The 21,386-nt window shown below is 47.2% G+C and overlaps 1 protein-coding gene across 2 annotated transcripts in view; it reads right to left on the bottom strand.

Annotated features, from left to right (window-relative positions):
• Window positions 1–221: 221 nt before the first annotated feature.
• The window catches only part of susd6 (sushi domain containing 6), a 28,177-nt gene continuing 7,012 nt past the window's right edge, over window positions 222–21,386 (bottom strand). Inside the window, exons 3-9 of one of the 2 annotated variants that reach the window (XM_042094193.1) lie at window positions 7,623–7,814; window positions 7,179–7,388; window positions 6,420–6,611; window positions 5,629–5,823; window positions 4,928–5,066; window positions 3,177–3,652; window positions 222–3,032 (exon numbers count right to left, since the gene is read on the bottom strand). In XM_042094193.1, coding sequence (XP_041950127.1) covers window positions 3,007–3,032; window positions 3,177–3,652; window positions 4,928–5,066; window positions 5,629–5,823; window positions 6,420–6,611; window positions 7,179–7,388; window positions 7,623–7,814 — 1,430 coding nt within the window. In that variant the 3' untranslated portion in view covers window positions 222–3,006. The remainder of the gene's footprint in view (window positions 3,033–3,176; window positions 3,653–4,927; window positions 5,067–5,628; window positions 5,824–6,419; window positions 6,612–7,178; window positions 7,389–7,622; window positions 7,815–21,386) is intronic. The other variant, XM_042094194.1, reaches the window with a different exon arrangement.

Genomic DNA, 21,386 nt, shown 5'->3' with positions numbered 1-21,386 from the left:
GACCTTTAAATTCGCATCTATGGAATAGATTCTATTCAGCTGGTAAAATTGAATTAGGCTACTTGTCTTTCTAAATTTAAATAGATCGAAGATCCCAAAGAACATCTCTAGTTTAATCAGTATTTGTTGAAAGCAAAACACCAGAAAAATTACCTGAATAACATAGATCTACAAGACATAGCAGTAATCATTCTTTTATAAAAAATGCAAAGTGCATGTCACACATTTCCAAAGAAAGCTTTTATTAGAAATAGTTATATACACACGTACATTGTAGAATTAAATTAAACTTTATACAAATATTAAAATACTATCTTCACACCCATCACAATGCACAGAGGGAACATAAAGTAAAAGCAGTGAAATGGGATAAAATGGGGAGAAAAATTGTTTTGTTCCGTTCCAGAGGGCAAGCACCGCACAACGGTGACTCAGGACTAGAAATGAGATCTCTTCAATCTCTGAAATGTAACAAAGGAAAGAAAAAATATATAATCAGGTGCTCTGACATTGTTTCATTTTTTTTTTTTTTTAAATCACAGTCACTGGAAAAGTGTTTGGGGTGGACAATAAACAGATATGTGGACATTCTTGAGTCGTGTCCCTGGAAAGCAGAGTGAAACAAACATCCCCTCCCTAAAAAAAAAAAAACAAGACAGAAAACAGAAAAAGAACAGAAATACCCATGGGACAGTGTTAGAAAACTAACATACGTCCATTTGGGTGACAATGACAGTGTTTATGCATAGAAAACTAACATAAGGCCATTTGGGAGACAATGACTGTTCTCAAGATCATGAAGCAAACCAGACAGGAAAAGAAAATTCAGAAATAATTTTGTAACTTATAAAATGTTGTTCTTAAGGCAACATCACTATTTTTGCCTTCATATACCCATTGACAGGCAAAAACAAAAAAAAAAAGCTAAGGGGTTTGAATACCAAGTTTCCTATGGTTTTTCCTCTGCCTTCACCAAACAAGGAACAGCAATCACAGCAAAAAAAAAAAAAAAAACACAACCAAGTTTTCTCGGGGTGGCTGATCAACAACTGTTAATTCATCACAAGGCAATTCCATTAACTTGGAAAGACAGTCCCCTCCAGTTTACACTTGACTTGACACACACACACACACACACACACACACACACAAGGGTAAGATACTGATAAAGTCCACTCTTTACTGCAGTGTGCTGCAGTAGTGTCAAACGTATGTCCATGTCTGAGAAATTAATCTGCGCTGCTATGCTCACGAGCATCAGGGGCACAGACCAAGCACTCCTCCAAAGCAGCCACCCTGAACTGACCCATCACCCATCTGATACCGGCTCCCATCATGAGGTCCCTGTCAGAAGATGCTTCCTGGAACCCACCACTGCCATCTACAATCAATTTGGAATTTACATGTGTTGGAAAGAAAACCAGGGGGCTTTGGAACAGCCTGTTCATATGGACTGAAACCAAAGCAATCCAAAGTGGCGAAGCGACTTTGTAATCGTTGATGACAATCACTCAACTTTTTTTGTTTTGTTTTGCTCCAGTTGACATTATTATTATTATTTTTTGTTTTAGAGTGAACAGCTTTTCAGTTGCCATCATAACTCTATGAGTAAATCTTGTTTTATACTATTAGTAGGTAAGCACATCACAATAGGTTGTTTTTTAATTCCTCATCCGGTGTTGATAAGGGAGGGGAAAAAGCTGATTTCGCTTACAACTACTAATGCCTGGCATAATGCTTAAGCATTTAAAATCCAGCGCAGATGAACAGTGTAGATGAGGGACCACGTCATAACATGCTAGCTTGGGGTAGGTGGAGGGGAATGGGGGGAGTCATCCAGTCAGTCTGATAAGACAACGATCCAATTTCTCTGATAGGATCATAAATATTGCAGTTTAATCCCATACAGAGACACAACTTCAGACTGATAATCACAGCCTTAATGAGAAAAACTCACACACACACGGAACCCATATGAAATGATGGCATTCCATAACAGTGACAATGGTGAGAGAAAAACTGGCATTCAGAAGCACACAGACATTTTTTCTCCACATTTAGAAAAACACACCAAAATAAACACCATTAAAAGAAACCATAATCATGCCATAGAAGTAGCACAGCACATATACGTTTGTGTGTGTGTGTGTCCAAACCAAAATCAAAAGGCCAGCATTTCTTTTGGTGCAGTGAGTGAGAATCATTCCTTGCAGGCGCAACACTAACAGGATCCCACGTTACTAAAGCAGACGTAGCCAGTGGTGCATCTTGGGAAATGGAGTGCCAAGTTCATGCTTCTCTTTTCCTTACCGTCTCCCCAGTGATGAAGCTTTCCTGTGAGGCAGACTAACAGCTGCATGCAACGCACAGAAATGACGGCAGGGCCCAGGCTTGTGACTCGGTAGAGAACATCCCATCATCTCTCCTCGTTCTCCCTCAGAACTTCACACCCACACTGAGATGGGCTGAGCGTTCCATCGTTTCCTTGATACAAGCAGTGTTCTAATATGAAAGGTTTGATTTTTTGACATTTCATGTCATACAGCCCGGTGCAAGCCTTTAACGACAGAGCTATTGGTAAAAAGTTGCATTTCTGAAGAAGAAAAATACTTGATACAAATAATAAAAAAAATAAAACCTTGGGTGACTTTTTCCTATGTATGCCTTTGTACATATCTCATATGTTAAAGTGTATAATTCTATGCTGTTTGCCGGTGGTCATTTGTGTGAGCGGACGTCTTTTTTTCTGGGACAGCAATGGTTGAGCGAATGACAGCTGTAACCTACAGCTGTCAGGCCTCATAGTTTCCTTTTTTTTCTTTTTTGGGAAGGTGGTCATTGCAGTGTATAGATAGAGCGAAGAGCAGGCCCTGGCCAGCATCATCTTGGCCCAAGGGGGTCAGAGGAGAAGGGTCAGGGGTCCGGGGTGCTCGGAGAAGAAGGCTCCAGAGGCCATAGTCCTCGTTGGCATCAGCAGGGTGAGGGGGTGTTGTTTGCGAATAGGCCTTAGGCTTCCTTCAACAAAGGAATATCTACAAGAGAAATAGAGGGATGAGGGGGTGAAGACATTAGATCACATAACATAAGTGTACTTTTATAAAGGTGTGAATGTTGGAAAGTGAACGTTCTAAAGAATATCTGGGTTCAATGAATTCAACCAAATGGGGGTCACATACCGTCAGCAAAGTCCTCGGAGGAGGTGAGGGAGAGCAGACTGTGCTGGTCGCTGCTCTCCGAATCATGGGGCAGTGGGCCAGCAGCGGCGCTGGCGCCCGACGAACTAGGCTGCTCAGCGGCCCAGGAGCAGGGCGAGGGGGGCGAGTAGGGCGAGGGGGACGACGAGGACGAGCAGGAGGGCGCCGGGTGCACCAGCACTGTCTCGGCGTGACGCAGGGAGCGCGAGGAACTGGCGGAGGACGAGGACGAGGAGGTGCAAGGGAGGAGGCGACAGTCGGCCTGGGAGCCGCCGTCGGATTGGGGGCCCTCGGAGAGCACGATTTGCACGCGGGACTCCTGGGGCGCGGAGGAGGAGGAGGAGGCGGCTGTGGCCACGCCGCTGCTGCCATACACGGCCTCCTCGTAGGAGGGCAGCGACACCTGCACCCCCTCCACTACGATGGAGGACGGCTGGCCCGACACACCCTGCTCACGTCTACAGGGGGCAAATAGAAAGAAAGAGAAGAGACAAAGAGAGAATGAGTTGCACACATTAAATGTTTAATGTGGGAGGCAGAATTGGAAGGGGCAAACAATTCAACTCACGTCAACTCAATTCAATTTTATTGAATTACATAGCACCTTCCAGCAACAGACACCGCATCAAAGCAATTAAAAGGCACGCAAACGCACACACAAACAGCGCGCGATGAAGTGTTACTGCGGCCATCCGCCTGACCGGTCCGTAATAGCAAGGCTCAGTGCTGTGGAGATTACGCAACAGGGGATTAGAGGGCACAGGCCAGCCCCCGGGGAGAGCTGATTTCAGCCCAGCCCGGCCCGAGTGCAGTGCAGCGCAGCGAGCGAGCGCCAACTGTACTTAGAGGTGGCATAATCACAGGAAATGGACGTGATCTAGTCTCAGATGCACAACATTAATCTCACTTTTTTCCTTGGTATGGTGTTTAGATTTATTTATTTGTTTTTTGTTTGTTTGTTTGATTTTAAGTGCATTTATCTATCAATCCATCCATCTCCACTCTTAAGCTCAGCATTTCCAAAGTGTAATAAAAGAGCTACACAAAATGCAAGTCTAGCAGTTGAAGGGAAGTCAATATAAAATATCAACATGAGCTTTCAAAGGGGCGGAGTTCCGAATCGAAGTTCACAATATTTCATTGCATTACATCATCAAACTGCACTCAATGGCTGATTTCTATTTGTTGCATTATACTTGCATGAGCAGGTAGAGACAATTTTGGGGGCAGTTATGAGAGGAAGAAAATTGCATGGAAATAACCATTCTAGCTCTTTTATATTTAAAGAAATATTTTATTACACCATCTCCCTACACTTCCCTTCTCTGTGAAATAATTATTGTGCTGATTATTACAATCATACAATTAACAGTTAATGAGTCTATACCAAGTAAATAGTTGACAAAGCATGCGACTGTAACTTTTGGTGATATAGCTGGCGATATAGTGTTATGAAAACATTTTCTCAGGGTGGTGCAGAACTAGCATAACAAGGAATTTAAACATGATACCAACACCACTCACCAATAAAACCTATGTTCAAAATATCCTGATTATTGTTGCATTGAGTTCCCAATTAGGTCACAATGATTACTGAAAATTCAGTGATTAAGGAAATTTGAATGCATCAGCGTTTGAGTTTTAAATCTTTCAGTCGTCCCAAACACTAAAAAAGAAAAGAAATGTCAGAAAGCTAATGAGCTTTCAGGCGTTGTTGCCGCGGTGGCACCTACCGGCTGTGGTGCAGGGACTTGAGTTTGGGCTGCAGCAGCACGAACAGCACCACCAGCAGCAGGATGAGGGCCACGGAGCTGGCGGTGGACGCCACGATGGACAGGGCCGGCATGGCCAGCGGCGAGTGCTCGTCCTTCCCTGTCAGGGCACACAAGACACAGACGCGGCAGCAGGTGAGATGATGGGGAGGGGAGCGCACAGCAGCGGGCATGCGGTGAGCCTCACAGAGCGGAGGTGAACTGGAACACATGTGCAACACAGCTGAGACGGCGTGTTCACGAAAAGTAAACAAAAGCGAGTGTTTGTAAACAGTTTTTCCCGCTTGTCTCAAATTTGCCGTGAATGTTTGCCTAACTGTTTGTCAAATTCAAACGCACCTCTGATAAAGCTTAACGAGATGATGCATAGAGCAACTTTTTCTAATACCAATAGGGAAAGTTGGAAATACCAACGTTACTCAATTCCAGTGGGAAAGTTGGGAATATTGATTTTGCCCAATGACGGTCAATACTAATGTGAAAGACTAAAACAAATTGTCCCGTGTAATGATCACCCTTCCACCACTAAGGTCGTGGATATCATTACCCAGAAAGCACAGCACACAGAGAAAAATGTATAGTCAAACTGTGTAACACTATAAAGTGCATTGCTTTTCGCGCTGTTAAAAGGATTTGGGTTTGGGTCAAGAGGAAGGACTCACCTTGACTTTGGTGGCAGCTGACTTGCATGGCTGAGTCCCACTCCCCATTCTGGCAGGTGCGGTAATTGTACTCTCCTTTCAGGGCGAAGCCCTCGTCGCAGAAGTACTCGATCACGGTGCCCTGGGTCAGCCGATGACAAGGGGACGGGTGGCAGGTATAGCCACCGTTCTCTGGCTCGCTGGGCGGCTGGCAATCTAAAGAAGGATGGATTCGCAAATTTAATCAAAATGGCGTCGTGTGAAACTTCAAAGCTCATTTGGGGAGAAGCAGCAGCAGCAGGGGGCTCAGTGACTATAGGGGGGTGTGCTAGATATCGCTCAGAAACACATGGTTGTTTCCCATAAAGACACAGTTTGGTGGAGGACATGACACTAATCTTGCAGAAAAAAAACACAATTCAGTTTGTCAGCTCAAAATGGGCCTGTTGCCTGTTCTGTATCACAATGCAAGTTGATCTGAACGATGCAAAATAATATTATTTAAACAACCAGGCTACCAAACTTGGATTGCACACAACCTGAATACATTTTGTGAACTTAATTGGATTTAGTGCCACGCATGGATGTGGAACTGACAAAACATGACTAATTAGGCTTTTTGCCTCAAAAATATCAAATCAAAGGGAAAATACATTATCTACAGATATTTGTGTGTGAGCAGCATATGCAGCCTTTGCATAAATGATTCATCAAGACAAGTGATGCTTCAAAAAGAAACCAATTAGCAAGGAGAGGAGTCAGGAGGAAAACAACAGGCAGGCTGGCAGCAGGGTGACGTGGTGCTGGCTCACCGTCTGTGCGTATGCAGAGGGGAGGCTGGTAGGACCAGTGTCCCGAAGCGGCGCACGTGACGACGCTGGGCCCGTCCAGCATGTAGCCCGGGTCGCAGCTGTACTGCAGCACCGTGCCCACAGGGACCGAGCCCCGATTGGTCTCCGTCAGGTTCACCCAGCCGTGCTGCACGCCCGAGGGCCGGGGGCATCCTGCAGGGGGGGCAGGAGGAGGGGGAGGAGGAGAGCCAGTGTTAGCATGTTAGCCTGCTAGCGCCACAGAACACTGCTTTAAATCAGAGGTAAAACACCCCACACAACAGATCTCCTCACATCTAACTGATGGACTTAGAGGACAGAGCTAGTGACATTGTTTTATTATCAATCACCAAGCAACGCTCTTACAAGGAACGTTTCAACAGTGGATATTTAGAAGGTCTTTTATTAAATTAAATGACAAGGCACTTTGCCTAGTAGATTTTGAAATGAAACATCTGGTTGTATGATTTGATTTCATCAGCTAAGTGGCTAACATATGAAAAGAAAGTAACACAAATGTGCTCTGACTGGTTTCAAATTACAACCACTCAAGGTCAATATTTGAGTTATCTTAGCAGAGAGAATCTCTTCACAGCACCATCACGAACGACACAAAGAACAGCCTTGTCTCTTCTGCATTGGGCAATAGTCAGGCACGCTATGCCTAGTCTGTCTCAAATGCAACCTTAATCTCCATTTTCCCAGAGCTGCTGCTGAGAGGCACAAGGAGGAGAGACTGACCCTGCACCATGTTGTCTTGGATCAGGTGACAGCTAATCAGCAAGCCCAGGTCCCACTCGCCATTCTGGCAGGTGCGGTACTTGTACTCCCCCCTGAGCGTGTACCCTTCGTCGCAGTAGTACTCGATAGCCGTGCCCTGGGTAAACTGACGGCAGGGGGAGGGGTGGCAGGTGTAACCCCCGTTCTCTGGCTTGCTGGGCGGTCGACAAGCTACAGATGGAGAAAAAACAAGAACCCAATTTACGGGGTCTCCCCTTCGCTATGAATGAGTGTACCCATTTAACCCAATGGAATTGGCTGAATGGCTAAATGCTAGCGACAGACCCTCGCTGAAAGCTGTAGCATTTACTACTGTTGTGGCAGGATCAATATGCAGACGCTGATTGAAACATCACGCCAGGAAAGAGCAATGCCAATGGCTGTGAGGGGAGGGTGCTGGCTCACCGTCTGTGCGTATGCAGAGGGGAGGCTCGTAGGACCAGTGTCCCGAGGCGGCGCACGTGATGATGCTGGGCCCGTCCAGCATGTAGCCCGGGTAGCAGCTGTACTGCAGCAGTGTGCCCACAGGGACCGAGCCCCGATTGGTCTCCGTCAGGTTCACCCAGCCGTGCTGCACGCCCGAGGGCCGGGGGCATCCTGCAGGGGGGGGGGGCAGGAGGAGGAGGAGAAGGAGGAGGAGGGCGTTAGCGGGTTAGCGGTAGCTTGCTCACTCTTGGGAATGGTTAAGAGAAAGATGCAGTCGGGGGATACGACAGTCAGGGGGACAAGACTAGCTTCCACTCATCAGCACACTGACCCTTAGTGGATTCAGTGCAAAGTAGAAATTGCAACAATTAATTTACCAAGACAGGTCTCAAAATGAAATGTTCAGTGGACCGATAGAATCACATAGCCATGCTTTGCCAGACTGTATCTTCACTGCAGTAGTGGGGTACAGTCTGGAAGCCCTGCAGATTTTCTGGCGCACCAATCAACGAGTTAAGATTGGGTTAGAACAGGCTGGGCCCAACAACTGTGTCGTGCTATGAAAATTCTCAGCCCTTGAGAAATCTGTGCTTTGTGTTTTTCAACACTGATCCACACACATTTTTTTTTTTTTACACAAATTAAGTAGATGTGGACTACAGCACATGTAGTCTAACAACAAAAAAACAGAACAAAGTAAAATGGAATACTTCCAAACCACAAGGCACAAAATGAAATTATTGAGAAGGGAAGCCAGGCTCAGAATGACATAGACAGTATGGAAAAACAACAACAACAAAAAAAAGAATGTTTTGTAATCTAAAATGCATGTAGTGACATAACCTTCATGCCATTCCAGTCAGGTAGACGTTTTTGTGACGCAAGGGAAAAGCAATGAGGAAGCATATTTCCGCCACGTCCACACAACCAAAATCAATAAAAACAAACAAGAAAAAAACAGCACACGCATCCTTTTGCAGTCATCCAACAATACAACACCATGCTCATCGCCATCGTCTGCTCCTCTGCACAGAACCACGTCAAACAGCCAGGGGGTGTTCACACACACAAAAACACAAAGGGTGTGGGTGTGCATGTGTGCGCGCGCGCGCACACGCGCACACACACACACACACACACACACACACACAGAACCCTTTGTCCTCTATCTGCCTTTAAGGCAGAGCTATAATCACTCACCACGACCACAGCAGCAGACAACCCCTTTTCAATGAGGTGACACAAACAGACAAACACAAAAACAAAACGCTGGCTGTAGGACCTTCAGTGCAATCTAGCCTAATCTGCTCTCTCGGCACTCCTTAAGCTGAGAGATCAGGCGATTAAGATGGGCTCAGTAAGATCTGGCGCAACCAACACCCTTGTTACAACAGACAGCCCCCCACCCCCCCTCTTCCCGACCAACGCCCGCAAATAGGCTACTTTCTACACAGTCTATAGGGAAGGGAAGCCCATCAAGATCCTGTGGGGGTCCAAACCTGAGCATGGGATGCGTTTTGCACAGCCCTTGCTCTCAGGTCAGCTGATACAATGCACCAAGGCCAAATGTGTCGAGCACGGAGAGGCCAGCTGACACAATGGTGATGGTGGGAGGACCGTGGCCGTGACACAATGGCATGCTTGTGTCAGTGTCCCTCGTCCCTTCTTTCGAAGGACAACGGACCGGTGTTACTCTTAACTCCTTCTTCAAGCTGTCCCACATTCTGTGCTCAAGGCCAATGACACAGGAAATAGAAAATAAACTAGCCATCAGCCATCTCGGCCCGGTCACACTTCAGATTCAGTTGTTGTTGTGGTTGTGCACATAGTCCCTTGCATACTCACCTCACTTTCACAGCCTTTGGCTGACCTTACCTAAATAATAGGACCATGTTTGATTACTACAGCTTTCAATTTCAAATATGAATCATTCATCACCTAAAGAACAACTCTCAATATGGTTTGTGGCGGTCAAGCTCAACTAAAATTAAACTCTGAAGTCCTCAAGACTACAGACCTTGAATACTGTGATGGCTTGCTAAAGAGAGCATACAAAGACAGCAGGAGAGCAAAAGGCGAAAGATTAATACACGCCAGTGGAAAGGGAACAGGTCTTGGCAAGTGATATGATTTTTTTTCCACCGTAGGGAGTTGAGATAAAACAATGGCGGATGGGGACATTGTGGTGGAATTCTGTGGAAGGGAGGGGCTGAGGTACGGAGTGTGACAAGTGACAGAGCATAAGGCAGTCAAATGATCCCTATCTCTGCTGGAAAAAAAAAGACGATTACGTGGTTGAATAAATGCTGTAATCACAAACTTCTCACATTTAGCGATAGTCATTTCCTGCCCCAAGCAAGCCTCTCCACACCCGTGAGACCAAATCAAAGTGTTGGAATAGGGACTAGGAGTGGGAGGAAACAAACAACAAACAAACAAGCCAGCTAAACAGGAATGAAGCAAGCCGACTCTCCACAGTCTTCCTCCATCTGTCAACACTTGCTACCGAGCTCCAAATTGTGGGATTTCGGGGCAAACCGAAATCGTAATTATCCCTCATTACAGGCAGCGGCTTCCCCTAAAGCTGCGCACCGGCAGCGCGGCAATTCGTGGCTGCAACGCGGAGCGGCTTTGGGCTTTGTTGGGGTATTCACAACACCACCGTGGCGGGGCCTGGCTAGGATTAGGGCTCCAACTGGGACAAAAGCCTCGGTAAATTCAGCCCCCCCCCCCCCACACCCACTGGGTGTCCCATGGAAAATATGTTTTGGTTCAGGATTCCCACTGGATGTTTTTATTTCCCATCTTTGTTTTTTCCCCCCCAGTGTTTGTTGTTTTTGTTCCCTCTCATTGTTAATCTGATGGCTTTGCCCACCAAGCTGTCAGTTAAGACTGTAAGTGCACATGTGTATGTATATGTATGTGTGGATGTGTGGATGTGTAAAAGTGTGCCCATGGGGGGTGAGAGGTCCCCTTTTAGAGGTGGGGGGCATAATTGTATGTACAATGGGACGGTGGGGGGGGGTTCCATAACATTGGATTTGTTATCAAAGCTGAGGGGTTTAAATGGTCAGAAAGAGGTTTAAATCCTGAAAACATACGTTAGGCGACACTACCCAGGGGGCAATGAGTACTAAGGCATCGCAGGCCAGCAGTGGATAGAGCACAAAGGAACAGCCCAGCGCAAAATAAATAAATGAAAAACCAACTAAAACAGAAAAAAAAAAAAAAAAAAAAAACCACACACACACACACACACACACACACACACACACACACACACACCACTGATAGCACAAGTGTGTGGGAGTAAAAACCCCCTTGCTTCTTAACTCAACACGGCTGTTGTGTGTGAGAAAAAGTGCTAATGGCCGTCTCTGTTTCACAGGGCTGTAAGATGAGCCCAGATCTGCACAGAGGGGGCCGGGGGGGAGCAGCCTCTGCTTCGGTCTCCAATTTCAGAGCCCACGGCACATCAGACACACATACTGCATCGGGCCTGAGTCATCTAAAGTTGGTGCGACTATGAGTGAGAGTGAGTGAGAGTGAGTGAGAAAGAGAGAGAGAGAGAGAGAGAGTGTGAGAAAGAGAGAGAGAGAGAGAGTGAGAAAGAGAGAGAGAGAGAGAGAGAGAGAGAGAGAGAGAGAGAGAGAGAGAGTGAGAAGAGAGAGAGAGAGAGAGAGAGTGAGAAAGAGAGAGAGAGAGAGAGACAGGGAATGAGTATAGGCACATCATGTGCATCTGAGTACACATGCAGTTGTGTGTAAGAATGTGCTGGCTATGTATGCGCCTTAGACAATCATGCATGCGTGCAGACACGCGCACACACACATACACACACACACAAAAAGAGTGCTATAGCAGCTGCAGAGAAAAGAGGGGCACTTCTTTGGAGAGACTGACGTGTGCGGCTGGAATGTGAGGGAAGGGGGGGGGGGGGGGGGGGGGGGGGGGGGGGCTAGCGGCAGGTTAGCACATGCTAATAGAGCAGTCAGCCACAAGAGCAGTAGATCCTTGCTCACCCGAAGAAAGGCAGACAGGCTTGGCTGGCGGACCATGGCCAACTTTTACAGCACTCACACACACACAGGCTCCTGTTCTACTGCCAGGCTGCTGACTTGTGCGCAGACCTCAGCACTTAGAGACTGTCCTGTGAATTATCCCTGCTGCTGCTGCTACTCCTAAATAGCGATGGGATCCAAACCGCAAAGCAGCAATTTGGCTTTAGATGTTTAAACCAAACTCAAAGTCACTCCTCTCTCCTCTGCCGTCTTCCTGCACCATATGCTTTTATGTTTATTTTAGTAAGACATTCAAAACTTCTTGGCATGAAAGAAATAATGAGGTTACTTACAGCAGAGTACAGTTTAGTAAAATAATACAGAGCCCCAACACTTCAGTATTTCAGCCCTACACAGTAACATCAACCCACCCCCGCACACGCACACAGACCCCTGCACAGACACACACCCCCGCACACACACACACACACGTCTGCAGGATATCCCTTTTCCTTCACTGTCCCCCGCCCCTCTAAACAAAAAAAAAGAAAGAAAGAAAGAAAGAAAGAAAGAAAGAAAGAAAGAAAGAACAAATACAAATGGTCTGGGTTGGGGCCTCCACGTGCTGCTCTTTGTGTCTGTTCACCGCCGGGGTCACCGACTGACAGACTTTAGCAGCTTGTTGCCCTCCCTGCCCCTGCCTCTCTCCACACAACAAAACACACGGCCCCGCCTCTGCATCTGCAGGGCGACACACAGGCCGTCCGTTGGAGAGGGATGTGTGTGTGTGTGTGTGTGTGTGTGGGGGGTTACAAGAGCTTTCCAAATGCCCCCCCCACAACCTCCCCTGTTTGCTTCTCCTAGAGGCAGCAGATGGAGGTCCTTACTACACGAACACAGCTGTGGGGCAAATACCTCCTCAGCTCTCTAGCCGCCCCCAAAACAAAAGGCAGAGTGCTGGGGCCAGGAATCATGACATGTGTGTCTGTTCGGCTCAGACCCCCTCCCTCCCTCCCGGTGCCATTGGTTCTAAACTCCCAGCTGGCGCCTCTGCTCCATCCAGTCTCCTCCGCGTTTGACCTCAGCAGGTTTGACCTCAACTATGTGGTTGCACCCTGGGGGTCAAAGGTCACACGGAGCTGTGGAGGTTACGGTCGAGGCGGAGCAGGGGCAGAGAGGTTGCACCCTCCCTCGCAGATGCAGTGTCCTCAGACTGCGGCAGCTTTGCCCAGCGCTATATTGGGACGGCGACACGTGGCAGTGGTGTGCTCAGTGTGGCCAAGCTGTCCCCTCCTCTCCCCACCTCTCATATGCAATGCCAGGGGGATTTTTATGGCTTGATGATTACTTGGGGGACGGGGAACATCACATCAAACGCCACTATATCGGGCCTGGACAAGCGGACACGCCGTTTAGCCACTCTGAACTTTCCATGTATTAGGTTGTGTGTGTGTGTGTGTGTGTGTGGGGGGGGGGGGGGGTGTATAATGAGAAACACACGTCTCAAACCTAGAACTTTAGTCTTAAGAGGAAGCTGTGGTGGAGACATCTCATGACCAGCAAGGACGTGGCGATGGCGTTGAAGGGCCCCTTACCTCAGTGATGACACACACACACACACACACACACAAACACATTCTCACACACACACACACACACACACACACCCAGCGGTCATAAGCACATCAAAGCCTTTGGAATTGGAGTCACACTAGAGCTGGGGTTAATGTGGATGAGAGCAGAGCAGAGCAGAGCAGAACAGAACAGAACAGAACAGAACACAGCAGAGCAGAGCAGAGCAGAGCAGAGCAGAACAGAACAGAACGGAACGGAACGGAACGGAGCAGAGCAGAACAGAACAGAACAGAGGGGCGTTGTGTTGAACAGGGAGCAGCACAAGCACAGATGTGCCGAGTGCCAAGGGCCTCACCTTCACTCAACAATTCTCATCAGCGCTAATCTTTTCATTCCCAACAGATCTCAACAACTCCAAAAAGTGGAGTTTTCTGCCCTCCCAGCCCTCCCGGGCAACTGCATGGAAATCACTGGTGACATACGGGTAGCATCGAGCACACAGGTTAAATGTTTACCTTGCATAGTAAACAAGATGTTGCGTTCCGTTTAAGCTATGAGGGTAAGGGTTATGAGTTATCAAACAGTCTCTGTATGTAAAGAGGACTACAGCCCATTTAGTTGATGCTCATATGCTCACAAATGGCTGTAGGCTGGAGCGCAGCCCATTTGATTTATTTAAATATAAATACCCTTCTGACTTTCACTTTTACTGTCCATCTGCTAACAGGGGCCGTGCCAGCATCGAGGCAGGCTGAGTCCACAGTCACGTTGCTGAGGCAGGTTTCAGCAGACCGGTTATTTACCATGCCTGCACATACATACACACGACAAGGGCGAGCAATAGTCTCCTTAACTTCTCTCTACTGACTTAAACACTATAGCAATGCTACAACATTAACAGTAAGAACCAGGAATTAAATCAGGAATTAAAGTCAGTCATTCAGTCATGCATTCACCAGCTGGTGTTGTTGACGTGACTGACCGGTAAGATGCTTCTTAGGAAATCATGATTATCAGAAGAAAGATCAAAACCATTGTATTTAAGGTCGGAATAGATAGGCTAGTAATGATATTCACAAAAATATAACATCCAGAGACAGATAAAAGACTATCGGCACAGTGGAAAGTGATGGAGGAGGACAGCAAAGCAGTGACAAAGCGAGCACGCTTGAACATGATGTCTTCATGTCTGGATTCGAGCGTCAGTGCCTTCCCAGACCCGAGACATGCTGTCCTGTTTTTACACTGACTGTTCCTCTCCCTCCCCATCATACGGTGAGTCGCCATTTCACAATGCTGTTAGCGTACAGCTGCGCGCATGCCATGCATGGACATTAAAGGGGCCCGTTGAGCCATTCCTGCCCCTCCAGTGCTGTTTCAGCCGTGCTCCCCTCTCGCCTGTCTGAAGTGCGAGGTCCAGAGAATAAACATTCCCAGGCACAAGCGCTGGACTGGAGTGCTTCCTCCAGCCTGGGGGCACGTGGTGTTCTCACTGAGAACGGCCTCAGAATAACCCATACCAGGAGCACGGGAGGAGGGCCCGCTTTGCAAACACAAGCAGGTCATTGAGGGCATTTGAGAACTGGGCAGATGTAGGGATGGAAAGAGGGAAAGAGAGAGGGAAAGAAAAGCAAGGAGCTGACTGACAGAGGAAAGAAAGAAAGAAAGAAAGAAAAAAAAAGGAAAGAAAGAAAGAAAAAAAAAGGAAAGAAAGAAAGAAAGAAAGAAAGAAAGAAAGAAAGAAAGAAACATGTTTGCAAGATGGTTGAGAAGGTTACTAAAATGCAAGAGCCGGGAGACAAAAGACAGGCAGACAAGAGTGTCATTGACATGGGTCGGTAGTGAGTGCATCACCTGCAGGCTTTCATGTTCTTGTGCCCACTAGCCAACTCAGAACAGAACAAAATGTACCATCTCTGTGGCAACATCCTGGCAGCAGCCTGCCTCAATGTCACTCACTTAGTTCAAGGCACAATGATAAGACAGACCTGCAACAGAGGGCAAAGCAGCAAGCATGTCTTTTTTTTTTCTGTTTCATGGTCTTACAAGTGGTTACACAAGTGTTCTTGTTATTTACGGCGTCCCTATAAAGTGCTGTGTGCATTTGTGGTCTTTCAAGTTTGTGATCCGTCAATGTCACTGTGGTGTTTATTTAAAGCAGTAACACTTTAAGCATTACTTTTAAATGTGAGTTTTGAACTCGATGACCTCCATTATGTTTGTGTGACCTGTCCATAAACCTTTTCTTTTCAGCTACAGTTGGCATTTTTAGGAATTCCAGCTTTGATGGCGCTTGCACTGAAGTATAAATATTTAGTATGAAGTACAATAGTGGTTTTGGGTTTCAATAACTCCCTGGATTTGTTTTGAAAATAACTTTTACGTTGGTCAGTGGTGGTTTTCTCTCTCTCCCTCTCCGATTTACACAGCTCTCCTAAGGGAGGGGCAATAGCAGACAGGCAGACAGACCACTGGGATTCAGGAGGCTAAATTTAGAAAACTCATTAGTAGGAGCACTTTCAATCAAGCCTCAATACTTCTCAGCAGCGAGCGACCAAAACAATTAATTACCTCTTCAATTCCCAATCCGACCTGACCAAAGCCAACCCTGGCATTGCCAAGAGTAGGCGCCAGGCTGGCATCACATTATTTTGTGGTATCAGGGAGGACAAGTGACGGATGCACTCAGAATCCAGATAGAGATAAGAGAATGGATCACAAGTGAATGCCCAGAGGTGGCGTGTATAAAACTCCCTTTCACTTTCATTACAGCAACAGACTGACTCTCACCACTTGGCCACTGTTGTTGACTCTTTAGTAGCGCAAGCTTCTACTGGGCTAAGGACAAGGCTAATTATGAGAGAGAGAGAGAGAGAGAGAGAGAGACTCTACTGTCTGCGGTGTGCTCTGGAGGGCTTCACACAAACAGGCATACAACCACACCGACGCCCGAGGATCTTCAGGTGCTGCCACCAACACTGGGGAATGCAGTAGGTTCCGGAAGCAGGTACTATCTGCAGTACCACTGTTCAGCCAATCAGATGATCAGGCTGACGTTGCAAATGGCACACCGCCTGGCCTGGCCAGCATAGAGAAAGCAATAGCAGGTCTTCAAACGAGATGGACGAAACATTACTCTACCTGTCGCCATGTCTCTTTAGAACTTTTCTTTTGGGGTTACAGGGGCACAGAGAAGTGGCTGGCATGGTGTGCGGATGATTAAATGCCCTCCAGTCCAGTCCAGGCCTTGGCCGGGCCTGCCAGGCTCTCCAGCGCGATAAGCGGAGTGCCGGGACAGCAGCTGCGGCCAGTGCAGAGCCCTAGGCGTCTGGCTGGCAGCAGAGCGGTGAATGGGCGTGCTCATCATCCGGCCCGCTGCCCAGTCTGAGAGAGGGGCCCTTTCACAGCACCACTCGCAGCAATCTGGAGAGGCCCTGGACAGCAGTCCACTCCCAAAACACACACACACTCACACAAAGCCAGACCACACAGCGAGTCCCTACCATGCTAGTGTACTCACAGGGTGGTGCAAGAAAACAAATACACCCCTACCAACCAGCCACCCTACACGACAAATACACCCCTACCAACCAGCCACCCTACACGACAAATACACCCCTACCAACCAGCCACCCTACACGACAAATACACCCCTACCAACCAGCCACCCTACACGACAAATACACCCCTACCAACCAGCCACCCTACACGACAAATACACCCCTACCAACCAGCCACCCTACACGACAAATACACCCCTACCAACCAGCCACCCTACACGACAAATACACCCCTACCAACCAGCCACCCTACACGACAAATACACCCCTACCAACCAGCCACCCTACACGACAAATACACACCTACCAACCAGCCACCCTACACGACAAATACACCCCTACCAACCAGCCACCCTACACGACAAATACACCCCTACCAACCAGCCACCCTACACGACAAATACACACCTACCAACCAGCCACCCTACACGACAAATACACCCCTACCAACCAGCCACCCTACACGACAAATACACCCCTACCAACCAGCCACCCTACACGACAAATTCACACCTACCAACCAGCCACCCTACACGACAAATACACCCCTACCAACCAGCCACCCTACACGACAAATACACCCCTACCAACCAGCCACCCTACACGACAAATACACACCTACCAACCAGCCACCCTACACGACAAATACACCCCTACCAACCAGCCACCCTACACGACAAATACACACCTACCAACCAGCCACCCTACACGACAAATACACCCCTACCAACCAGCCACCCTACACGACAAATACACCCCTACCAACCAGCCACCCTACACGACAAATACACCCCTACCAACCAGCCACCCTACACGACAAATTCACACCTACCAACCAGCCACCCTACACGACAAATACACACAGATTTTGTAAAGAACACAAATACACAAAGTTGAGAGGTATGTATATAGGCACACTGAGGAAAGCCACAAAGGCACAGTAACAGAGGAGCTTGTGTACCCATAAACACACACACACACACACACACACGCCCAGTCAGTGTGTAAATGGTGATGCAAGCATGAGCGGGCTGCTGCTTAGCCTTCTATGCCAGCAGTAGGAGAAGCCTTCCTCCCCTGAGCTTAGTGCTGGTGGTGTGGTGTGCACTCTGCTTCTTGCAATCGAAACAGATCCAACACACACACACACACACACACACACACACCAAAAAAAGTAAATCTGCTAAATAAGCATCTGGCTTCCTGCACCAGTTGATGGTGTTTGCGACTAGAGTCTGCATTAACTGCTGCCGTGCAGGGAGAAGTGCACTGCAGCACCTACAAGAGGCCAAAGCCCATCTGCTGCATCAACTACACAGTTTCCTTTTTAATTGGTCACCATCAAAGAGAGCTGAAGCTGCGGAAGGTGAGACCCACCACAGCAGCCCTTGTGCTAAAGTTAGCGTAATCAAAAGGCAGACCGTGGCTTAATTAGCACCCTATATTTATGATGGCTTCCCTTTCACTGAAGTCATTCCAGAGGCGCTAACAGTGACGACCCCTAGAGCCACACTCAACCCTTGTGTGATGTGGTGGTTATGAAAACACCAGATGAAAATGTTATACGAGAGTATTTTTAAGTATTTTGCAATTTGACTAAAGCTTTTTAAATTGTTTATTTTATTAAAACCTAGCTTTGCTTTTGTCATACATGCTAATAGCTAACTGATGGCTAATATTAAGTATGAAATAATTTAGGTTACATATCTAAAACTGTTCATGACAATGCAACTTTAGTGTCAGTGAAACAATATGTCGAACACAATTGCATTGTAGGAATCCACAGATCACTTTCCACACAATATACAATATAATTGTAGGTCACAACACAAAGTCTTCTTTTACCTGTTCACCCAACACCCATCCAGTCAGTGTTTATAATTCTAATGATGATTTGCGAACATACTTGGAATCAGTGCAGTCACTGAGTTCATGTCATGTCTGAACTGGATCCCTCACCCCAATCAGGCTGTATGGGCCCTGCGGTGCATGGAGCTATGAGTGGTGCATGGGGGTGGGGAAGGGGTGTGGGTGGGGGCTGATGGGAAAGTAGTGAACTTCTACTGAGGGGCCACGGATCTGAAAACACTGACTTCAATTCTGCTGCTGTGGCTTAGTGGGAAGCCATTTCTTGTTCTCTTACCAACACACACACACACACAGTCTCATTACACACAAACTGAGTGTTACTGTTATTATTTAAAGTCTTTAAACCAAGTGTCCTTACTGTTTACTCTGTTCATTTGACAGAATCTCAAGAAAAGAACCTATGGCAACCTAACGTCAAGTATTTCTGCTGAAACGGAAGTTTTCTAAGTTAGCTCATTGAAAAAGGATCCACTGTCATCCAGAACCACAAAACTGTCCCCATTACATTTTTCAGCCACTTTCCATTCTCCCTGAAGCGATTTCCTCCCAAACATCCCCGTGTTGACCCAATACAATTGATTTAGCTCTCGCCAGCTCTCGTTTGTTATGATGACACAAGACTGAAACTAGGAAAATGACCGCTGTCTGCCTGTCCATGCGGTCTTGACTGTGCAATGCAGGAATAAATGTCACCTGCCTCCTTCTGCTTTCTCTTATTAGCCAATTGGTGTGTACTTTCCTACATCATAAAAGAGCATCGAGACATCAAGTCTGGTGTCTGTAGGGACATGTCAATCTCAGTTCCTCCTTGGATGTTAAATGACACAAAATAGATTTGTTTCTGAAGGATATAAATTAGGAATGCATGAGAACAACTCAAGCATCCTGAAAGTCCTTTGGATTTGATTAAGAAATGGAACGTGAACCATTTCCTAAACTGGCTAAATTGTGAATTTCTGAAGCAGGCCACTGTTCTGTATTTAGCAAGCTAAATTCAAAACAGCTCTTGCATTACCTTTTGATTCTCAAAACATGGTTGTTTGGTTGACTCCTGCCTCAACAAATAGGCTTTATTTCCTCATCCCCCTAAAAATGAAGCTTAATTTGTATATTTAGGAGCTTTGCGCATAAGCTGGTAGTCGTGTAATGGAATTTGTACATTTCATATTCAGAGAAATCTCGAGAACAGTAAGGCCATGCCAGGGGATTACTCTACAGTATCTCCTACAGTAAATTATGCATGCAGTCAGGGGGAGGGAGCGGGAGCAGGGGAGATGTGCTGAGGGCAGAGCAAAGGCTTAGCTCCGAGGCACACTGAACAGCAGACAATGAGCTAGCAGAGGACCTCAAATCTGCTGACCATCAACTAATGACCTTTTTTTTTTTAATGGGATTCTTTCCATCTGGTCTTTTGTTTGTGTGTATAATGTGTCTGTGTGTGTGTGTGTGTGTGTGTGTGTGGGTGTGAGAGAGAGAGAGAGAGAGAGAGAGAGAGAGAGAGAGAGAGAGAGAGAGAGAGAGAGAGAGAGAGAGAGAGAGAGAGAGAGAGAGAGAGAGAGAGAGAGAGAGAGAGAGGGGAGGGTGCACAGATTCACATTTAAATGCTTTACACACTCTCACTCAGAGCGCGTGGAGCACCATGAGAGATCACGTGCCACCATTCTGCACAGAGCAGATAAAGGAACGTTAAGCGTTAATGTAAATTGGTGTCGCTAGGGATGCAACGTTTTTATTTTCCATCCATTTCTTTCCCACTGCCACTCTCTCTAAATCTACCCCTCTATCTAGCTAGCAGTCTGTCAGTGCGCATGTGCAGGCGTGTCTCGTGCAGCAGGCTGCATTGCGTAAGGGGATGGGTGACTCCCGCCAGCCCTTGGAGCATCAGTGCACGCAAGGACAGAAAGGAGAGTTGGTGTTTGTAAGCGGATGCATCAATATCAGGGGTGTTTTGTTTGTGTTCATTTCCATTTGGTTTGCATCTATCTTTGGGTAGAGGCAGAGAGGGCATTTAAAAATAGATGAAAAAGCATGAAATAGTCTTAAATAACGATGGAATCAATTCTTGCCTTTGAAAAAAGGTCTCACCCCTTAGAGGAGCGGAGACCATATTGCCACACCCGAGGAGCACATCATCACGGTGCCAGGGCAAGGACATTTGTCACCGCTCACTACATGAGCACGCGCACACACACACAGCGGGGAAAGATGGGGGAGGGGTGGGTTACAGGGAGCGAGATGGCACACGCGCACGCGCACGCGCACACACACACACACAGGAGGGGTGGGTTACAGGGAGCGAGATTGCACGCGCGCACGCACGCACGCACGCACACACGCACGCACACACGCACACACACACAGTTCCTAAGAAGGCTTCCCTGCTGCCTCCCTGCAGCCATAGTTCTCCATCAAACTGTGTAAACAGCAATGAGACCCAGTTTACCTCTTTATCGCTGACGCACACACACACGCACAGCACTCACTTCTCAGAAGCAGAGAAAACACCCACTCAGCTCACAAAATTTACTAGAAACTTGAACCAGAATCAAAAAGGTCCAGATCTCTACAATGACTCACATAACATGGCTCCAATTACAGACAACAGACACATGCACACCAACACATGCATTGGTGTTTTTTGATTGTGTGTAGCTACATAGGCTACAAAATGCTCCGCACACATCTGGTATGTATGTGTGAACAGGGTAGAAGCGTTAGTAGCTGTTACTCATATATTT

Source organism: Alosa sapidissima, chromosome 6 (genome assembly GCF_018492685.1).
Source record: "Alosa sapidissima isolate fAloSap1 chromosome 6, fAloSap1.pri, whole genome shotgun sequence".
Lineage (NCBI taxonomy): Eukaryota > Metazoa > Chordata > Actinopteri > Clupeiformes > Clupeidae > Alosa > Alosa sapidissima.
The sequence above is the reverse complement of the archived record's forward strand: the minus strand, read 5'-3'. Positions and strand labels throughout refer to the sequence as shown.